Consider the following 14,824-nt stretch of genomic DNA (forward strand, 5'->3'; position numbering starts at 1 on the left):
TACACAAGAGATAGCAGATATCAGTATACAACAATATTCTTCAGAACTTATCTGTTATCTACTGTGTATCATGTGCTTGAAAGGTTGCCCCCATGGCTACACAGCAGCTTGTTTATATAAACGATAGATGTGTTTCTGAAGCAAACATATCAGTTTTACCAGTGTGGGACAACAGTATATTATATTGTCATTCCATTAAAACACTTGAATGTTTTGGTGTTACACATTTAGCTCACTGCTAGACAAGCCTAGATCTGGCAGCAGATCTTAGAGGGGGGCATTCATTTTAATCCCTTCCCAATTGGTCCATGCGCAGTATAGACTTTATGCAGGTGACATTTAGGAAGGGAAGAGGGTGGATGGCCGGTGGTGACTAGGGCAAAGCCAGCTGCTAATACAGTCCTGCTGATAAGCTATGAACTAATAATTGGGGGAACTAATAACTGTGAGAATGACCCTGCCAGCTTATTAGTATGGGCCCCATAATTATTGATGGCAGGCCTGATCCACATTACTGTCCTCAATTACATTAAAATTCTGGGGAACAAACACTGCATTGTGGGCAATGGTTTGAAACCGCACTTTGCACACTTAAACTGCTTTTGTCTTTACACGTATGATATTCCCCAGACCCTGCTTCTACACTGACATTAGAAGTAGGGTCTGCTTGTGTTATTGTACATTTACAGGAAACTAAAAAAGAAACCCATCCATTAAACAGAGCACAGCTTCCATTTACTGCAATACCTGTGTACAGCTGACAACATTTTATTGGTGCTAAGTCAGTTCAGTTCTGCATCACTAATGGTGTTTGGGAGCTCCGGTATTTCTGGGGGAATGTATGAATAATAAGTGCAAGGAAGTGTTATCAGCAAATAGTAACAGTGAGTATCATTTGACAGTAACAATGAGTATCACCCATTCCATTGAACTGTTTATCAGCAGGTGACAGTGAGTAACACAACCTGGCAGAGGTGTATAAGGAGGAGTGTGCAGGTAGGGGAGGTGTCTCGGCAGTTTCTCTCTAAACACCGGAAGTTGCACAGAAAGAGGAAAAGTATTTCTTGTTATTTTTTAAATCGTCTCAGCAGGGAAAATCCTGCCCTGTCACTTTTCATCTCATCCCAGAGTTAAAGGTCTTCTCACTGCCTGGGGCCGCAGCAGCCTTTTCTGCTCTTCCCACCCAGTGTTATATTATATCCCACCCAGTGTCACATTATATCCCACCCAGTGTCACATTATATCCCACCCAGTGTCACATTATATCCCACCCAGTGTCACATTATATCCAGGTGTACATATCCCAACTGTTATTTTAGCCCCTGTTGTGACCTTCTTTCCCACACCTGATCTCTCCCACGGTAGCCACAATAGGTGGAAAATAATGAAAATTTAGGGAAACAACAGACAGAGGTGATTTTGAGCATTTTGTCACCAAAGCAACAAGTTCCGGCTGCCTGCTGGCGACTCCTATACAGTAGGGGTGACTTCAAGCCTTTTCACTCTGTATACCATTACTCTTATAAAGACACAGACTCCCAAGCAAAAAGCCACCTGCTATCTACTCCTGTATAATTATAAATTCAAAGCCCATTATCAAAGCCCATTGGTAGCCTCCCCAAACAAAAATGTCACTGTCCTCCCCTGTGTCCACTTCTCATCTGGACTAATCCTCAGCTGATTACTGGAGGTGCCATTAACTATAAGTCTAGTATTGATCACTGATCAGCTCAGCTCATGCTGACAGACTGACCCACTGGGAGAATTAAAAGGTTCCGTGTATATTTAAGATATGAGACTCCATTAACCTATATGAATTTTTACATTTTTTTCTTGCAAGCAAAAAGGTGAAAAAAAGTGTTGATTTGAGTGGGTGCCTGTGGGCTGACTGTATTCATCTGGGATACATTGCAGACTCCAACCACTGGGGATCAAGGGCACCTTAATGTAACCCACTGCATTTGCCACAATGAGGGCCCCAAGGGTGTGCACCCCCCATGCCTAGGGTTGCCAGCTTTTCTGAGAAAAAATACCAGCCTTCCTATATATTTATCTTTTTTCCCTATTAATATTATTGGGATCAACCATAATTTTTACCATAAAATACCGGCCAGGTGGCAACCCTACCCATGCCTAATGTTTCGGCCACAATCTTTGATTGGATTCAATTTTTGTTAGTGGGATTTCATTACACTGTCATGTCCCACAGGTAGGGGAGGGTAATATCTGATTTGTTATTATCTGCCATATTTCACCTTGTTGCTTTTTTTTTTATTCAACTAAACCTCAGAGGTCCCCAAGCCACTGGATTCCCCCACCAGGACATGTGGGTGCCCAGAGCCAACTTGCTATACTGCACCCACTTGCTATACTGCACCCACTTGCTATACTGCACTCACTTGCTATACTGCCCCCACTTTCTATACTGCACCCACTTGCTATACTGCACCCTCTTTCTATACTGCACCCACTTTCTATACTGCACCCACTTGCTATATTGCACCCACTTTCTATACTGCACCCACTTGCTATATTGCACCCACTTTCTATACTGCACCCACTTGCTATATTGCACCCACTTTCTATACTGCACCCACTTGCTATATTGCACCCACTTACTATACTGCACCCACTTGCTTTACTGCACCCACTTGCTATATTGCACCCACTTACTATAATGCACCCACTTGCTTTACTGCAGTGATCAACATGTTGCTCACTAATCCCTTGGTGGTTGTTCCCAGTCAAAGCGGGTGATTACTTTAGTTTTGGTTGCATAAAAACCAGGGGTAGTGCCAAACACAACCTCCTGTAGTCTGCCAGTCCACATAGCCAAGTACGACCCTTATTTGCATCCCCAGGAAGTTTTTTCGTTTGCGTTGCTCCCCAGTCCCCAACTCTTTTAACATATGAATATGGCTCATGGGTAAAAAAAAGTTTGGGCCCTACTTATATTGGTTATTACAGTTGAGGCTGATGGATCTTACAAATCTCTGCACTTTACCCTGTTTTAATATCTTAATGGGGAACTGCAAGGGGGGTTGGTGTGAGCAATTATTAGACCAGGAACGAAGGCCCCAAGAATAATTAAAAACCTCTGATTTAGATTGTAAGCTCTTGTGCGCAATGATCTCATATTTTAAATACGTTTGATCTGTGTAGTTTCTTATGCTGATCATTAGAAATAGTCCATAATATTTGGCTTATTTGCGTTTATAGCCGCACGTTAGCGTCTGCCTGAGGTTTTACAGACAGTAACAATCGTTATCTCTAAGTCTAGCGCCTGTTTTATGCGCCCAGTCAGTCGCACTCATATCCCTTTATTTCCATTCACCTCACGTTGCCCAATTCTCCCCCACCTCTCTAGTCTAAGATCTGGGTTGCCGCAGCCCGGGAAGGGGTTAATCCGCTGGAACAGGTGAACGGTGGGCGGTTCCTCGTATGCTAATAGTGGAGTGACGTCACCAGCGGGGAGCAGTTGGGAGTTCGAAAGCAGAGATCGAGGCCGGGAGTCGGGAGAGAGAAGAGGAGACTGTGCGTGGGGCGCGAAGCAACAGATACCGGGAAACGCGACTTGGTTGCTCGTTCTACTGCTGAGACGCGAGGAAAACGCAAGGGAACGCGCCAGAGTAGGGGGATTGGGGTAAATGGTGATCGGAGCCGGCAGGATGCAGCGTATTTGGGCTTTTCTCTTGGTGCTGCTGTTCTCAGGTAAGTGCCAGGCTTGTGTCTCTGAGCGATTAACCCCTCGCTCATCTTCTAGTGGGATTGTGTTCCCTGTGCTGTCTGATTTACTCACAGAGCCTTTCCCTGCGACTCAACTGGTGTCTGTGAACTCAATAGTAATGTGCAATATGGCCTCTCCCCTTCTGCATCTGCGGACTCACCTGGATCCCTGTCTGTTACACACTGTACTACTCACACTATACTGTACTACTCACACTGTACTACTCACACTGTACTACTCACACTATACTGTACTACTCACACTGTACCACTCACACTGTACCACTCACCCTGTACCACTCACCCTGTACTACTCACCCTGTACTACTCACACTGTACTGTACTACTCACACTGTACTGTACTACTCACACTGTTATCTCACACTGTACTGTACCACTCACCCTGTACTACTCACCCTGTACTGTACTACTCACCCTGTACTGTACTACTCACCCTGTACTGTACTACTCACACTGTACTGTACTACTCACACTGTACTGTACTACTCACACTGTACTGTACTACTCACACTGTACTACTCACACTGTACTGTACCACTCACCCTGTACCACTCACCCTGTACTCCCATAGTAACCTGGGCTGGGCAATACTGACCTTGTCATTTGCTCACTAGCACCCCCACCCCCATGCTCTCCTACATTTACCGTCACATATGTTACCTGCACTACTGTACCCTATATTCTGTGTTATTCACCCCCAGCCAGTCGTTATACTGTGTATTATTCACCCCCAGCCAGTCGTTATACTGTGTATTATTCACCCCAGCCTGTCATTATACTGTGTATTATTCACCCCAGCCAGTAGTTATACTGTGTATTATTCACCCCAGCCAGTCGTTATACTGTGTATTATTCACCCCAGCCAGTCGTTATACTGTGTATTATTCACCCCAGCCAGTCGTTATACTGTGTATTATTCACCCCAGCCAGTAGTTATACTGTGTATTATTCACCCCAGCCAGTAGTTATACTGTGTATTATTCACACTCATCCATTCGTAACAATGTGTCTGTTTTCACCCCAGTCATTCGTTACGCTGTGTATTATTCTCCCCCAGCCAAATATGACAAAGATAAGTAATATGGTATTTACCTGGCGTGGCCGTCCATGCAACACATTCAGTAATATCTGGAATACAGGGACAATGTGTTCTGCCCAACATTAAAGGGAATAAAAGTGCAGCTAAAGAAGCTGATGCAGAAGGACATTTGCATTTGTGTAGGTGAAGAAATATTGTATCACCTGCAGCTCTTGGTCCTTGAGCTTCTATTGAACCAATTGAACTTCTCATTGTTATTTTATAATTTGCGTTTACTTTGGAGAGGGTGACTTTTATGTTAAATAACAGCAAGAGGCTTATGTGTAGGATAAGACTGAGTCCTTGGCATTCAATGTTGTGCTTCTTTGGACGAGTTTATACTTTCAATACCTCCTTGTCTATGTTATACATACCTGTAATATATTCTGAATAAAATACCCACTTTAGAGAAATTTAAAGGGTTATTTCACCTTTGAATTAACTTTTAGTATTTTATAGAATGGACAATTCTACGGAATTTTTTTTATTCATTTATTTTTTTATAGTTTTTCAGTTATTTGCATTTTTCTTGCATGGATTCTTCTCAGCTTCCAAACCGGGGTCACTGACCCCAAAACACATGCTCTGTAAAGCTATACATTTTATAAAGTTATTGCTACTTTTTGTTACTCCTCTTTCTATTCAGGCTGCTGAATAAAAAGCTGAATAACTCAAAAACCACAAATAATAAATAATGAAAACCAATTGCAAATTGTCTCAGAATATCACTCTGTACATCATGCTTAAAGTTAATTTGAAGGTGAACAACCCCTTTAAGGATTATAAATCACTATGGGTGTTCCATGACCATATTCAGCCGAGTGCTTTTCTGCAGCTCTTGAAACCAAGGTGACTTCTAATATCCTCCTATATTTCAACAGGGTTTGCTTTATATATTACAATACACAAGTTTCAGTGAGTCATGTGACACAATGACATCACCGACCACGGCTTATAAGGATATTTCCAGGCTTTTGTGGATTATATCCATATAATACACAAAAACCATGTATATCCTATACATTATAGCCTTAGAAAAACTGCTCTTGGTGATGTCATCGGTTATTAACAGAGCTTAGTGATGTCATTTGTCACATGACTCACTGAAACTTGTGTATTGTAATATATAAAGCAAACCCTGTTGAAATATAGGATATTAGAAGTCACCTTGGTTTCAAGAGCTGCAGAAAAGCACTCGGCTGAATATGGTCATGGAACACCCATAGTAAAACGCGTGTATTATAATAAAAAAAGCACCCCTTGTACTTCAGCCTCGTGCTTTTATATGATCATGTAACTCCCCGGTGACTTATAATATCCTTATATTTTACAAAAGGGGGTACTTTATTCACTATATAAACAGTGCTTAATGATGTCATCTGTTACAACTGCTGTTGGGTGATTGCATCACTGGCCTTGTACATATATTGACCAATCTGCTATCTTTATTTTTCTAACAATGCCTTCGGCTGAATGTTGTGATCTGGGCCTGGTTTTTGGGCCCTACAGGGACCTACTCACTAGTAGCAAATGCCTATTGTGTGGCTCAATATCTTACCCCCTCCCCTGATGTATATTCCTTTATATAAAGCATAAAAACCATGTTGAAAAGTTCTGTACAACTGTGTTTTTAGTTTCACAACTTTGTGTGCTGCACTCTAGGCAGTTGTAATACTCACACTCCTCTCCTGCACATCCACCACCTGTTGCACCTACTAAATTATTTAAACAGCCCTGTGATGCCCCGTCTCAGTGCTCTGCCAAAGCCCTTGCACCCCTACGTCTTTGTTCTTTTCCCCCCACTGTTTGCCCCATTTCTTCATTGACCTGGTGCTGGTCTGTGATGAGTTAGTTGAGGAATTCTGGGAATGCTGTGTGTAATAATTAGATGGGGGAGGTGAGGCCTCGGCATTAGGAGGGGGAGGTTATTGAATAGGAGAAAGAGGGATCGAAGGTTAGAGTCCCACTTTACAAACTGTCACACCCCAACTGGTGGGTGGGGGGAAAATGCTTATCTTTTCAGACTCTTGTTTCCCCTCCCCCCAGTGCTCTCTGCTCTCTCACCGATACTGGATAATATTGGCCCTCTTTGTTGTCAGACAAAAGTGAAGTTGGAGAGGACTGAATAGCCGGCTGGGTCACCTCTCCAGCTTGTCGCTGTTAACCCCTTGGTTGTCATGCAGCTGCGGTACAGTCGCATGCCGTTGGACATTGCCCCTAAATAAGTTTGTTTAGTGACTTGTAACACATTTGGCGACTGTAGCAGGCCCTAATGCAACACATAAAACAAATCTAAGTGGATATTTGCTGCACGCTTAAATGCTACTCCATTCTGGTGGAACTAGGGAGCTATAAAATCCCACATACTGCATGCCTGATAAATGAGACCAACCACTGTCTGCAAATAACAGGTGCCTACACATTAATATATTTTTGTATATTATGAACTTTATACTTTGCAACTTTTCAATTGGTCTTAATTGTTTTTTTTGGTTTTTTTTGCCCTCTTATTCTTTCTTTTTTTTTTGTCAGCTCTTAAATAGGGGGACCCCAGCAGCCAAGAAACTATTGCTCTGTGAGGCTACAGTTTAATGTTATTCTTTTTCTATTTAGTCCCACTCCTGTTCATATTCCAGGCTCTCATTCATACTACTGCCTGGTTGCTAGGGTGACTTTGACCCTAGCAACCAGATAGCTGCCTGAAACACCAAACTGGAGGGCTGCTGAATAAAACCATAAAAAAAATGAAGACCAAATGCAAATTGTCCCAGAATATTATTGTATGGTACCGTTGTCCCCCAGTTAATGGTGCTTTCTCATGAAAGCTATTGGCAAGGTAAATGGGGGGGGGGAGTGGTATTTGTAATTTTCTGCTAAATATCTGCAATTACTGCTGAAGGCATGCTTTTATCTGCTGGCAGATCCTGTATTTCCGCACAGAACAAAGTTATTTCAGACAAACAGAGAAATCTGGAAAATCTTGCTGATCAGTAAACCACAAGGGCTGAGCTGGCCGGCAATGGGATCGATGATTCAGTAGTGCTGTGCTGTGTCATGGGGGTAAAATTAGGTTTGGTATTTGGAGGCTAGGGCAAAATGACATCTGGAACACATTATCATTGTTGCCCAATCTGTAGCACTTTAGTTGCCAGTTTTCCCAATAGCCTTCCGATCTGCAAGCCTTTAGCGACCTGGGTGCTGGCATTTGTAGTTCAACAACAACCCTTCTTTTACTTTATAAAAAAATAATGTGGCCCTGAAAGAGAGCAGGTGATAAATTTAAGGTCATACCCAATTGGTAACATATCTACCCCTACTGTCCATTTCGCTGTCTGGATTCTATCTTTTTGTTGTTGGTTTTTTTTATCTTTCATTCACGCGGCACCAGTATTCTCTCTGTTTGTCCCTAATTGGAGGCCAATCAATGCCAACATTGTGCTGCTGCCCACTTTGGACAATCATGGGGCGCGCTGATTATAACTTCCAAAACCTGCCCAAGCTGTTGAGGGACAACTGTTGAGCCTTATTCATTTTCCATTAAAGCTTGTTTTTGTGGTTTTAGGTTGGCGAACAAATCGTTGGAAAGTGGAGATACAAAAGGGGGTTAGTAGGGTCCGGGTTGGAAGAGCTTGTGCTACAATGATGTGGCCCCAGAGCTTGTTGTTGAGGGAACGTTGAAAGGCATGGACCTACAGCCTAGAAGAAATATCTGCATTTTGGAAAAAGCAGATCACTGCATTCTACAAATCTCTAGGAAGGCACCATAGTCTTATCCAAAGGTGTTTTAATTGTGGGGCAGTGTATAGAGTTAGGCAAGGTTGTATCCGGCAAAGGGACAGCACCTGTGGTATTATAGGAAAGAGCTGTATCATTGCAACATTGTGTAATAAGGCAAGATGGTGTCAGGGAATGGGGCAGCAATTCTGGGATAGGGTCTAAAATAAGGAGAATGTAACTGTTACTGTGAGACTGTGAGTATAGTCCTATTTCTAAACCTTGGGTGCCCAGATGTTACTGGACTAAAGCATACTTGTATGTTCATGAATGTTGCCAATTGTGTAGTTCAGCAACACTAGGGAGCCCACGTTTAAGAAATAGGGGCACAGTTCCTCTATAGTAAGATGGTATGTGGGATAACGTGTATAGCAAATAAGGTATATTTTCCCTTTAAATAATGCAAAATGAAGTAAACTAGCTATACCAAGATTACGTACCTGCCGCTTTAATTCCCATTTAATGCACAATGCTACGTGTCTTTGTTTCTTTGAAGCCCCTCTTACATATTTCCCACTGCCAATTATCTGTATCCTTCCCACAGTACTACATATACAGGTTTAACCCCTCCTTGTCCTGCCGGACCTCCAAAATTCTCCCCCCCCCATATCCTCTTGTCATTCCCTGTGTCTCCCAGTGCTCTCATCATCAGCCCCATACCACCCCTTAGCTCTGCATGCACTTTATTGTGGTGCCTTCGCTTACGCTCTGTTGCGCTTGATCTCGGCCCCTTTGCAGTGACAGACGGAGATGGGGGTAAAACGGTGCAGGGGGGGGAGGGGGGGAGAAGAGGAGGGATTAACCCAGTCCTGGGCTTCTCAGCAGGGAGTGAGCAAAATGTATGTTTATAATGAGGATGGGTAATGTAATAACATAATTGGCACAGCATATATGAGATTGAATCCTTGTACAGCACCATCTGTGTTTGTGTTTTGCTCTGCCCAAAGACAGCCAACGCAACAGCAACATAAGAGTATATGATATGTGCAAGCTGAAAGAGCAGAGAAAAGGTAAATTGTACAAGAGAATCCAGAGCACAAAGGGTTACATTGATCAAACAGCAGATAGTCCTGTGCAGTGTCTCATATAATATGTATAGCAATGGGCCAAATGAGAGCCATTGTCTTTGCTCCATAGATACCATGGGAATGGATGCTGTGCATGAATGTATGTGCTGCATTATCATGGCTGATGTTCTAAGCAGCGGTGCAACAGGATGATCATGGGTCCTGATGCTCAATTTGGTTTGGACCCTTCATGCTTTTCCTTCTGCCCAACAGCACTTTACTTTTCCACTTATTGTGGCCCCGCTCAGATGGGCCATTTCATATATTTTGTTTGTTCCTGTGACATTATGGGCCCTAGGAAAAAAAAATGTGGATGCTATAACTTTAGGGCTCCAGTATTGATTGGCCCTTTAGGAAAGACAATTCCATCAGTACATGAATAGGGTTGTAGGCTGACCTGCAAGTGCATGTGACTGACTCTAGCCCCTTGGTTTGAGTGGGGTTTCATAATTTACAAGAGAAGCACCCTTTAAACTTGAGTATGGGAGAACTAACTATATGTGAAACCTCTTTAGTTTCCCCTGCTGTATATAGTACAATTTCTAATTAAAGGAGAACTAAAGCTTAACTAAAGAAGTAGCTAGAAATGTTGTACATTATGTTTTGTGCTTCTGTACCAGCCCAAGGCAACCACAGCCCTTTATGAGGGAAGATCTGTGTCTCCAAAGATGCCCCAGTAGCTCCCCGTCTTCTTTTCTGCTGATTCACTGCAAATGCTCTGTGCTGCTGTCATTTACTGAGCTTAGGGACCCACTCACAATATACAGTACACATAGAATAGAAATGTCACAATATAAGGCTGATTAGTAATTAATACAGATAATTACTACATGGCAGCACAGGAACCAGTGCAATTAGCATCGGAATTTAATAATCAGCCCTGTAGCATCAGCTTATATTACAGACAAACTTCATTTTCTGCTTAATAATTAGTGACGAGCCCTAAGCTTAGCTTCTCAACAGCTGCTCAGAGCCCACTGAGCATGTGAGTGTCACAGACACTTTCCAAGATGGTGACCCCCTGTGACAAGTTTGAAGTCCTGGATCATTGCTGCTATTGACAAGCTGAAACTTTAGTCTGGTGCAATAAGGTCATTATATAAAATGTCATTTTTAGCCTTATTCATTTTTAGGGTTTAGTTCTCCTTTAAGGCCCTTGTTTCTATGGGTGATTAGTAGCCGCTAACTGTAGCCTGGCAGAATTAGTTATACTGCTTCCACCATAAATAGCAATAAAACATTATCCATCCAGCTACAACTGTGTATCCTCCTATGATTCCATAGCAAGGAATACTCCTTCCCACCTTGAATTTTGGCCCGTTAGCCGGTACAGGGGAATATGTTGCTTCTTTGGAAATAGTAAAATCAATGGGCGACACTTACACTAACAGCTCTGGCTTTACAGACCTCTTAGTGCTGCTGCCAAATCCCAAAGCAGTTTATTTATTTATGTGGCAATAGGTTATTCTATGGAAACACCACACCAATTCAATAAACCGATTCGGGACTTGTCTCGCTGCGTTACGCAGAAATGGGATTAGTGTTATTGAGCTGGGCTGCTGTATTAATAAAACAAGGCAGAGTGCTGCCCGTGCCTAATGGATCACCTTTTATATTTTAAATTCCTTAAATAAATGCGCAGTTTTGTTACCATTGTACTTGAGTGGTCTGTGGCTGGCTGGTTGCTCTGTAGTCGCACAACTACCTTTGCAGAACTGTTCTCCAAAAGACTTCTGAATGATAGCACTGCTGTGCTCATAAATACATTGTACTGTTTCTTATTAGTTCTATAGTTACAAGAAGCCTGGGACCCTAGGATTATATCTATAAATGCATGTAGGTTTCTGTACCTTTTAAGGGGTGGTTTACCTTTCAGTTAACTTTTTCGGGCAGAGACAGACGAGAAGATTCGGGAAGATTAGTTGCCTGACGACAAATTGCCTCTTCTTCCTGCGATTAATCTGCCCGAACTGCCTCCACACTGGCCAAAATCTAAATCGTCGGCGGGATGGCACTGGAGCTCTTCGTTTTCCGAAGTCGCCCGAATATTCCTCTTGAGGCAACTTCGGGTGACTTCGGGAAACGAATTGTTCTGAGTAACTTCCCGCCTGGCGATTTAGATTCTAGCCGGCTGGGAAGCAGTTTGGAGAGATTAGTCGCCTGAAGAAGAGGCGATTTGTCTCCGGGCGACTAAATCCCACAGAATCTTCTCGTCTGTCTCTGCCCTTAGTATGTTCTAGAATGACCAATTCAAAGGAACTTTTCAATTGGTCCTCATTATTTCTTCTTATAGTTTATAGTTTTTACATTTATTTGTCTTCTTTTTCTGACTTTTTCCAGCTTTGAAGTGGGGGTCACTGACCCCATCTAAAAACAAATGCCCTGTAAGGCTACAAATGTATTGTTATTGCGACTTTTTATTACTCGTCTTTCTATTTTGGCCCTTTCCTATTCATATTCCAGTCTCTTGTTCAAATCAGTGCATGGTTGCTAGGGTAATTTGGATCCTAGCCACCAGATTGATGAAACTGCAAACCAGAGAGCTGCTGAATAAAAAGCTAAATAACTCAAAAACCACAAATAATAAAAAATGAAAACAAGTTGCAAATGGTCTCAGAATATCACTCTCTGAATCATACTAAAATTTAACTTAAAGGCAAACAACCCCTTTGACTGTGTGCTCAATCCGAGTGCAAAAAAAAACTCTGCTTAGTTTATTTTCCCTTTACGTGGGCAGTAAAGGTATGAGGAAATAGTTTTGTGCCCAGAGCCTTGGACACACTGCCTCCCTCTTCAATTTAACTGAAGGATAAGCCCTGCTTCTAAGTTGTTTATATTCCCCCTGCAAAGCTTGTTGTCAGAGCAGCGGATTTGCCCTTTCATTACTAACAGCAGGACGGTGTGTATGTTGTTGGTGTGGGATTGTGGAATATCAGGCAGGCGATTAGATAACCTTAACTGACCCGCAATGAAAGGTGTTCTGGATTCTCCAGTCCTGCTTTGCTCTTATTGTCTGGCTCTGCACCATGTGGCGTGTTTAATGTCAGCAGCGGGTAATCGGCCTGATGAAGGGGCCCCTTATGTCCTGAAAGCCTGGGCGGATTATCTGTTTAGCCGTCCAATATAGATCTCACCTAAGCTTTGTCGCTTTTGATATTACGGGATTTGAATTTCTTATATGTTGTTTGCTTGGGGAAGTGCAATCCTTATTCTAAGCAGGGCTGTCTATATGACTAGAGGAGCGTTCCTGTACAAAGCAGGGACAGGTTTTGCAAATACAGGTATGGGATCCGTTATCCGGAAACCCGTTATCCAGAAAGCGCCGAATTATGGAAAGGCTGGCTCCCATAGAATCCACTTTATCCACATAAAACAAAAACTTATCAAAAATGATTTCCTTTTTCTCTGCAGTAATACAACATTGCCTTGTACTTGATCCAAACTAAGATATAATTAATCCTTATTGGAGGCAAAACCAGCCTATTGGGTTTACTTAAGGTATGAAGATCCAAATTATGCAAAGACCCATTATCCGGAAAACCCCAGTATTCTGGATAACAGGTCCCATACCTGTATTATCCAGGGTAGAACTGAATCTAGAACCCTAGGCTGCTATGCTAACTACTGTGCTGCCTGGATCACTCTTTGTGATTAACGGAATTGCCCCAGGTTACTTCTAACTAACTGCAGAGGAAAGTGCCGCCGGCAAATTATTGTATACAACTGCCACCCAAAACTGACAGCTTGAGATGCATTGTTATGAAGACCACTGCAGCAATGGGTAAGAAGTAGAAGTGACTGCTGCCTGACAGTGGCGTGACTAAGCACTGGTTAATTTGGGACACACAAGTGCAAGGGCTTCATCCCTATTTGTGACACCTTAAGGGCAGAGGCACATGGTCAGATTCAGGGAGATTAGTTGCCCGGCGACAAATCTCCTCTTTTTCGGGGCGACTAATCTCCTAATTGCCTCTTGAGGAAACTTTGGGTGACTTCGGAAAACAAAGCGATCCAGCGGAAAGGCAGTTGGGGGAGATGAGGTGCCCAAAAGAAGAGGAGATTTGTCGCCGGCGCCCTAAAGAAGAGATTTGTCGCCAGCCGACTAATTTACCGAATATGACCGTGTGTCTCTGCCCTTAGGTAGGACAGAACTTCTATCCCTGTGTGTATGTATGTATGTATATATAATACACAAAAGCCATGAATATCTTGTAAATTATATCCTTATAAACGGTGAGTAGTGATGTCATCAGTTATAAACGGTGAGTAGTGATGTAATTTCTGTCACATGACTCACTAAAATTTGTGTATTATAATAAATAAAGTACCCCCAATTGTAAAATATGAGGATATTATAAGTTACCTCGGAGTTCCATGACCTGTATAAAAACACTCGGCCTTCGGCCTCGTGTTTTTATATGGTCATGAAACTCCTTGGTAACTTATAATATCCTTATATTTTACAAGAGGGGGTACTTTATTCACTATATATTCTTACAGTTTTGTCTATTCCAGGGTGTGATGGTGCCCGTGAGTCTGTGCATCGTTAGTAGTAATTATGCTTGGACAGTGCCTGTGGTTAATGAAGCGTCTCCTCATTTTATTCCGTTTTGTTCATCCCAGCAGACTGTGGTTTCTGTGGTCAGAGAGAGCTATATTAAGGCTGATGCGCTAAGTGTCCATTGACGCTCCTCTGAGCCCTGCTCGACTGCAGCCCCGGCCTCCTTCCCGGATGGCTCTTGCTATTAAAAACGAAATCTTGTAGTTCAGCATCTGCCCAGCTCTCTCTTGATTCTTGTGTGTTTTGGCTAGAAAGTGGCAGGCTGTTTGATGTATTGTGCAGTTCCTGTTTCTGTGTAAATATTTTCTTATTTTGGTGAAGTGTGATCTCTTTGCTGTTTGTCAGCATATTCTTTGTGCATTGATCACTTCCTGCTCAGGGGATGGTATAGAGATGTGGCAACACACTGCACCTTAATATGTTGGGTTAATCTCTTTGGGAATAGGCTGTAATAGTCTAACTTGTGGATGTAGTTTCCCTTTAAATTAAAATGCATGGAAGACACACACAGACTTCTGTAAGGGCTTGTATGTTTGTGCCGTATGACTGTCCATCAATCCACCCTCCTTAAATCTCTGCTTCAGCCAACATCTGCTC

At 42.6% G+C, this 14,824-nt stretch overlaps 1 protein-coding gene across 2 annotated transcripts in view; it reads left to right on the forward strand.

Annotated features, from left to right (window-relative positions):
- Positions 1-2,986: 2,986 nt before the first annotated feature.
- Positions 2,987-14,824, forward strand: part of LOC100505446 (nectin-2beta) — a 40,714-nt gene continuing 28,876 nt past the window's right edge. The window contains 1 exon segment of one of the 2 annotated variants that reach the window (NM_001197282.1): positions 2,987-3,711. In NM_001197282.1, coding sequence (NP_001184211.1) covers positions 3,648-3,711 — 64 coding nt within the window. In that variant the 5' untranslated portion in view covers positions 2,987-3,647. 2 annotated transcript variants of the gene reach the window in all.

This window comes from Xenopus laevis, chromosome 7S, assembly GCF_017654675.1.
Source record: "Xenopus laevis strain J_2021 chromosome 7S, Xenopus_laevis_v10.1, whole genome shotgun sequence".
Classification (NCBI taxonomy): domain Eukaryota; kingdom Metazoa; phylum Chordata; class Amphibia; order Anura; family Pipidae; genus Xenopus; species Xenopus laevis.